This window comes from Petaurus breviceps, unplaced genomic scaffold (assembly GCF_028583685.1).
Source record: "Petaurus breviceps papuanus isolate PSGF00001 unplaced genomic scaffold, PetGlider_PUasm1.0 101421, whole genome shotgun sequence".
Taxonomy (NCBI): Eukaryota; Metazoa; Chordata; class Mammalia; order Diprotodontia; family Petauridae; genus Petaurus; species Petaurus breviceps.
Genome location: NW_027185581.1, coordinates 1 through 8,144, shown reverse-complemented (window position 1 = coordinate 8,144; position 8,144 = coordinate 1). Strand labels below are relative to the sequence as shown.

Genomic DNA, 8,144 nt, shown 5'->3' with positions numbered 1-8,144 from the left:
GGAATGAACTGTGCTTTTTCATAGTTTAAATCCATGAGCAGAACACAGGGCAATATATGGAGAGATGATTTACAGACAAAAATATACAGTAAGCATATTAAGCAAGTAAGTACAAAGCATTAATTACAGAATCCAATTTTCATATTGCCGACTTGAAATTCCTTTCTATCCTTTTCCCATTTCACAACATTTAAGGGTGCTATGTCCATTATGCTTTGACAACATTCATTCCCTTCATTTAACCTTATTCCACTTATCCTAGGAACAATAAGGTAACATTTCACTAAAGTGAAAGGCAAAGAAATGCTAATCCAAGAATGAATTCTTATTGCACCTATAAAGGACCCAAGTCTTTGTAAAGACTATATTTGCTCAAAGGGATGAAAAAGAGTAAGGAGGAAAGGCTAAAGGAACTATTGGAAAGACCATTGGCCAGATAATGGTGGCCAAACATATTCTATCTTGGGCAAGGCCTGGGATTGGGATTTTCATCTTTGAAGTCCTTTCCCTATTGCTGATCCTTGAGCCATAATACCACAAGAACACAAGAAATCCTCCCTCATTCCTCCTTCACAGACCCTTCCTCAGTAACTTCAGAATGCCTTGCTTGATCTCCTCGGTCCGGACTCCATAGACAATGGGATTGAGAGCTGCAGGGATGACATGATGCAGGACATTGAGCAGGATGGGTACATCAGGAGAGACCATCTTCTTGGCCACATGAGTGAGAACAAAGACCAGCAGGATGGTGCTGAAGAAGAGGATGAGGATGAAGTGGGAGCCACAGGTGCTCATGGCTTTGGCTGCAGCCCCCTTTGCCTTAAGCCTCAGCACAGCTCGAAGAATGAAGGAGTAGGAGAGGAAGATGAGGACGAGGTCAGAACCTAGCAGTGTCCATCCCCCAGCAAACTGAAGCAGGCGGTTCACTGTAATATCATCAGAAGAAAGCTTGGATACAGATAAGTTGGCACAGATACAATTATCAATGACATTGGAGTGGCAGTAGTGCAGTCTAGCTGAGAGGATAGGGACAAGAACAGTGACGAGGGCATTCCGGGCCACTATGAAAATGGCAGCCTTGGCAACAAATTTATCAGTGATAATGGATGAGTAGCGCAGCGGGTGGCAGATGGCCACATATCGGTCATATGCCATGACCAGGAAGGTGCAAGACTCCATGGCCAGGAAGCAGTTCATGACATACATCTGGAGAAAGCAAGCAGAAAAGCTGATGGATCTTAGGTCAAACCAGAATATAAGCAACACTTTAGGGATAACAGTGAGGCAGAGCACAATGTCCAGCAGGGAGAGCAGGCTTAGTAAATAGTACATAGGCTCATGCAGAGATGACTCCAGCCAGATTGTGGTCAGCAGTATGGCATTTGCCCCCATGGCAAGGAGGAAGAGCAGACTTAGGGGTAGTGAGAACCAGCGTTGTAAGTGTGGAAATCTGACAAAGCAGTTCAGGAGGAACTCAGAGACCTCAGTCATGGAGGAATTATTGTTGGTCAGTGCCATGGCATACATTTTGACAATGTAAATTTCCCCTGGATCTTAGCATTTGAGTCTAAAATGGGAAAACACAATATTTTAGTGGAATAGAGAGCCCCCTATACTTTCTTCTACTCCTCTCATTGTCCTCATTCATCCTCTAGTTTAATTTAATCTCAGAGGAAAAGATGATTTTTCTTAGATTCAAAACTTACTCTATATCCCTTCACTTAAACCATATAATCCCATCTTCTCTATGACTTTGTCATCTTCTCTCTCTCTCTCTCTCTCTCTCTCTCTCTCTCTCTCTCTCTCTCTCTCCCCCTTTCCCTCTCCCTCTCCTCTTCTCTCTCCTCTCTCTTTTTCCCATAAAAAAACAATAACTTAAAAAAATTTTACTTGGCCATATTAGCCTATGTAGCTTTTACTTTTTCTCTTCTTCCCTTCACTGCTACTATTAGGAATTAAAGAACCAGGTTTCAGGAGAAAGAAGGTGCTTTCAACTTAGGACATGCTGAATATGGGGAGCTGGTAGGACTTCACTTGGAAATATCTATCAAGAAGTTCAGAGTACTGAATGTGGACACGCAAGAGAATTCTGAGTGAACATAGATTTGGGAACCATTTGCATAAGGGTAATGGTTGATGCCAGTTAAGTGAATGTGATCACTTAGGGAGAGTAAAGAGAAAGATCAGGAAGGATCAAGACTAGAGCACACCCATGTTTAAGTGATGGGAGGAGATTGGAGATGATAAACAGGGACAGTAATGGTCAGAAAAAAAATAGAAGAAAAATGAATGTTTTGGAAGTTGAGAAAATAAAAAGATAACAAGAAGAAAATGATAGTCAACAGTGGCAAGTGTAGAAGATTCATCATAGAAGAGAAGAGGAAAAAAAGGGTCATGGGATATGTTCATCCTTCGTTGATACATAAAAGATGAGTTTCAAAAGAATGGTGGGGACACACTAGATATTAAAATATGAAGAATGAGTGAGGTGAGGAAATAGAGGTAGCAAATGTAGAGTGTTCTTGTGTTAAAAATTTGGCTATAGGTTGAGATGGAAAAGATAAAATAATACCTTAACAGGGTTGTGAGGTTAAGGAAGATATTTTGTTTTATTTTGCTTTAAGGAGGAGAGTCCTTAGAATGTGGGAAGACTGATCCAAAGAAAACAGGAAAGGGATTGAAATTGTATGAAGGGAGGTGATGGATGGTGTAAAGTCAATGGAGGAAACATGAATAAAAAACATTTCAACAAATATAAATGTGGGGATAGTTAGCCTTTGTAAAGAGATCCACCCCTACTCTGACCTTGAGAAGTTGAAGAGGATGAGTGAGAATATTGAGAGGTGTGTGGGAAGTGAGATGGTGGAATTCATATTGTATAGTGTCAATCTTCTCATCAAATTTGGAGGCAAGGACATCTACTGTGGGTAAGTGTTGGGAAGAGCTTGGGTTTGGGATATACGGAACTAAAAGGGCATTTGGAATAATATTTTTGCTGTGTTATAGAGACCAAAAACAATAGGAATGAAAAGATTACTCTGGAATGGTAGAATTGAGGTCTCAGTCAATGTTAGATAAGTAGCATGAATTTGTAGTATACTTGGTTATCAATAATTTGTCATTTCCTAAAATCACATCTCCTTGGGATATAAGAAAAATTATATTGTGTTGTATCAACTAGCCAAGATAAAAAATTGTCAGGGCAGTAATTCTGAAAAGATTAAGAGGCAAGAGATTGATTATTAAATTTCCTTCCCTTTTGTGTTGGGCCTTTGGTGTTACAGTCCTGGGAATTTGGATTCCTGTAGGATTCATCTTTTTCTGGATCTGATTCAGAGGTCCTTTTCCTATGATTCCAAAGTTTTCATCTTTTGCTACTTTCAAAATTTTTCCTCATCACTTAATCAAGGCTAACCCAGGGGGAAAGGGCAGAGAGTCCAGATTAGGACTGAAAGATTGGGTGAACTGGGGAAGAATTGAGGAATTAAAGGCCAAACAAATGTTGGAAATGAAGAGACCTCAGAAATATTTTAGTTTAACACTTTTACTTTATGAATAAAGGCACTGAGGTCCAGGGTAGTTTAAGGATTTGCTCAAAGTCAAACAACTAGGTATTAATAAGGTAGAGGCTATAACATAGGTCCCCTGGCTTTCAGCGTACTGCTATTTTCATCATAGTACCATGATTGCTATGGGTGAATAAGATGTGAAGGAAGAATATTGGAACTTAGATAAATAGAACAGGAACTTGTGACCAAAGAAAAGAATTTCCATCCTTTTGCATAGTGGTATCTTCCTAGATTCTATTAAAGATACACCTGACTTGGATCTGGCTTGCTGATTTTCTCCCTCATTGCCCTGGTCAGTGAACCTTTTCATATGTTACCAGGACCTTAATTTCTCCTGCTTCTTAAACTTTTCCCATACCTCAGATGAAGGCAGGGAACCTCCTAAGCCTTCCAGGGCCCTCTGTGGGCATGATTCCTTAGATTCACCAGCCCCACCCCTAATTATCTACTGCTCTCTTTTGCTCCCCAAATAAGAACCTCTTCTGGTTTTGTTTCTTCTCAGCCTTTTTTCCCTTCCACTACCTGTGTCTCCACGCTCTAGAACACAGAAAACAGTTACAAAGAAAATAAGCCAAACAGAAAATGACACCAGAATATTCTGGGAAGTGCATGTGAAATAAATGTACATAGTCCCAAACTACTTGCCCCTAAAGTCCTTAAGATAATGTATCTTGTGGCATACCTTCCTGAATAGTTTGATTCATTATGATTTTCTGGAAATGGCATGCCAGGTGAAGACAGTGTTGCCTTTTCCATGGAATTTGTTCACTTGGATGCAATATAGTGAGTTTAGTCCTTGTGTCCTGTGGCCCCAATTCATAACAGACAGCTCCCTTCCTTATATAGTCACTTCTGTCCTTTTGAGTTAACCAGGCAATTCTTAATCCTGTCTTTGTGTAAGACTAATAAGGTGTTATCCCCCAGAAATGAACAAAGCTCTGGTTATTTTCTCAAGTAAGATTTTTATTCATTGGGGCTGGTTTTTAAACAATACAATGTGACAGGATATCAGGGTTTGAGGGGGACGTCTGAGGTCATTTAGTCCAATTCTGATACTCATTTGACTTTGCAGATAGTGTGGATTGGGATTTAACACATAGTATATGCCTCATACATATTAGGCACTTAATAAATGCTTCTTGACTTCCTTATGGAAAAGGGGAAAGCAAAAATTGGGAGAGTGCTATATGTATAAAACATGATTCATTTGAAGTAAGAGAATTTTATGTCAAATCCTGACTCTGTCACTATGTGACCTTGAGGAAGCAATTTTATTTTTCTGGATCTCAATTTTCTTACCTGGAAAATAAGAAAAAAATATACTCCTCTAAAGTCCCTTAAGCTCAAAAATTCTAAAATCCTAGGAATTTTCTCTACATCTCTGGCAAATGGTAGCTTATTACCTGCTTGACCAACAATTGGAAACCCTTTGCTCTCTTCCAATTTTTAGGAAGTTTCTCCTTCCTTTAATATGAAACCAGCTTCTCTGTAACTTACTCATTGTGCCTAGTTTTTCCTTCTGTTGTCAAGCAGAATAAGGTTAGGCCCCCTTCTTGAGAAGAATACTTTTAATATTGCAAAAACATTTACCATGTCCTTCCTAAATTTCCTTCTCATAAGATGCAGGTTTCTCAAGAGCAGAGATTCAATTTTGTCTTTATATCCCCCTCGAGCCTAGTGTGTTACATGATCCTTAAGAAACCCTTATGAAACTGATGTTAATCAAATCTTACCCAAGAAAGGAAAAAGGATTCAATAATGTCTCAGGATACTTCCCAGTCTTCAAATTCTGTGTTATTATGATCCAGCTGATAATGAGTCAGACAAATCTTGGGCTCTAGAGAGAAAAAAGGGAAATGAATTAGGTACCCTCTGCAATACTCTGCAGTCATTGTCTGCTGCAGGGAATAAGAAAGTCTGAATTCAAGAACTTGAACTGACAGGGCGGCCAGGTGGTGCAGTGAGTAAGAGCGTTGGCCCTGGAGTCGGGAGACCAGGGATCAGTTCCAGCCTCAGATACTTGGCACCATACAAAAATAACTGGCCGTGTAACCTTGAGCAAGTTACTTAACCCCAATTGTTTTTAAAAAAGCGCCAATTGCTTAAAAAAAAAACTTGAACTGAGCCATTCACTGTCTTTTACAATGAACCTAACGCAGAAGAAAACAATAAAAAGGACCAGGTAGATGAATCTTAAGACCATGCTGGTAATGGTGTGCCACAAGCCAATTCAATACTTCTCTCACTTTAAGTGTATTTGTGGTGAACCTGACCTAGTGGACTTTTACAGGAACTACAGGGAAATACATGTACAAGTTTATTAAACTCAGAAATTAAACTAACTCAAGCTTTTTTAAAAAATTGAATTTTCCATTCACAGCCCTCTTGTCTTTCAACAAAGACACCCATAAACCCACTTCATGAAATACTTTGAAATGAAACTAAATCTTTGTTCTTTTGTTGTTGTTCAGTTGTGTTCAACTTTTTTTACATTCCATTTGGGGTTTTCTTGGCAAAGATCTAGAATGCTTAACCATTTCTTTCTCCAACTCAGCTTCCATATGAAGAAACTGAGATAAACATGGGTAAGTGACTTGCCCAGGGTCACACAATTAGTAAGTGGCTGATGTCAGATTTGAACTCAGGAATATGAATCTTCCTGATTCCAGACCTGGCACTCCAACAACTGTGTCACCTAGCTGCCTGCAAGTAAGAATGATAGCATGACCTTGTTTAGTTATTTTTAGTAGTGTTGGACTTTGTGATCCCTATCAGGGTTTCCTTGGCAAAGATACTGGAATGGTTTGCCATTTTCTCCTCCAACACATTTTACAGATTAAAAACTGTGACAAATGGAGTTAAGTGAGTGAAACTAAAAAGAAGATGAAGACTTCTTCAGGAACTAAGACAAAAAAAGATGAAAGCTCTGAGTTATACCCATAATTTCTGGTAATGCTCCAAGGAAATAACAACCTACTGTACTTTCCTGCCTCTTTTCTTCCTCTTTCTCTTTCCCTTCCTAGCACTGGAATTAGAATACGAAGAACAGGATTTGAATCTGTGCCCTGACACTTACTAGCTATGTAATTTTGAGCAAATTACTTAACTTTCTGAAATTCAGCTTCTTCATCAGTAAAATGATAATTTAGAAACTAATATGACATCGAGCTCTGTTTTTTTGCTTTTATTATTTTTTGTGAGCATGGAACTTTTGTAAACCCTAAAGCCCTACAGAAATGTTTCTATTATTATTATTAATTATTAGTTTACTTTCTTTCATTTCTATTCCTCTTCATTTTGATTAGGGTGTCTGAAGAACTGATGGAGACACAATTAAGCCCCTATGACTACATTTTTTTGGTTCTAGAACATGAGCAAGCCTGGTTTTCTCAGGATTCTTCCTACCTCATTAAATTGCTAGAACTTAGGAGGCTGAAGTAGAAAACTGGTCTTAAAACTGGATAACATCTCTACTCTGCATTATAGAAACACTGAGTCTCAGAATTGAGAGAACCAAACAGCTTAACACATTTAACAGATCTAATCCCCGTAATTGTAGAAATCCCCTCTACAGAATCCCAGGCAAATATTTGACTTCTGCTTAAATACTTCTGGGCAGCTAGGTGGCACAGTGGATAAAGTGCTAGCCTTAAAGTTGGGAGGACCTGAGTTTAAATATTAATAGCTAGTATGATTGGGAAAGTTACTTAACCCTGTTTGCATCCATCTCTTCATTTGTAAAATGAGTTGGAGTAGGAAATGGCAAACCACTCCAGTATCTTTGCCAAGAAAACCCCAAACAGAGTAATGGAGAGCTGGACAGAACTGTAAAAGAGAACAGCAACAATAAATACTTTTAGTGTGAAAGAATCTCACTACTTCATGAGGTAGCCCATTCCTTTGCAGGACAACAATGATAGAAATTTCTTACTCTTTTTGAGCCAGAATTTGGCTACATAAAGTTTCTACTATTTGGTCTTATTCTGCACTTTGGAACTATGTAGAACAAGCATAACCCTTCTTCTACATGATGGTTCTTCAAATATTTTAAAACTCTCATTTCTCTTCTTCATCAGACTCCTCTTTACTGGAGAACAACCTTTCCAGTTCCTCCAATGTCCCATCTCAGTTGTTTCTAAAACTGAACATAGTAATTCAGAGTAAGTGTTCTTTCTGACTCCAGCAGACCCAGTGGGACCATCTTTCACATCGTATGTGGGCAATATACATTTGCACATTTCTGTAAGAGAGAGGGAGATTGATGTAGTCAAAGGAGTCCTTGAAGTCAGAAGTCCTGAGTTAAGGTCCCACTTGTAGCACTGAAATGTGGTCTTGGGCATCAATTTCCTCCTCTGTAGGATTTATTTTTAGAAGTCGTTGTGATGAAAATGCTTGATACATCTAATAGATGCAAAACCTATTTTTATGATTAGAATAGTTAGAAGAAAACACATTTCCAAGAAATAAATGAAATAAGCCCTAGAAGACCCCTCCCACCTCCTCATTAGGCTTGCTACACACCTGGGATTCTTTCCTCCATGAGACTCAGCAAGGGTTCTTCTAGCTCTTGGTCTT

General features: G+C 38.9%; 1 protein-coding gene across 1 annotated transcript; it reads right to left on the bottom strand.

The window, feature by feature from the left end:
- Window positions 1-570: 570 nt before the first annotated feature.
- Window positions 571-1,518, bottom strand: LOC138161692 (olfactory receptor 56A3-like). The gene has a single exon (XM_069088537.1). It carries the CDS (start codon window positions 1,516-1,518, stop codon window positions 571-573), a length of 948 nt encoding a protein of 315 aa, XP_068944638.1.
- Between the last annotated feature and the right edge of the window lie 6,626 nt (window positions 1,519-8,144).

Coding starts and splice junctions, on each gene's coding strand:
- LOC138161692 (XM_069088537.1), bottom strand. CDS start 1,518: ATGGCACTGACCAACAATAATTCCTCCATGACTGAGGTCTCTGAGTTC.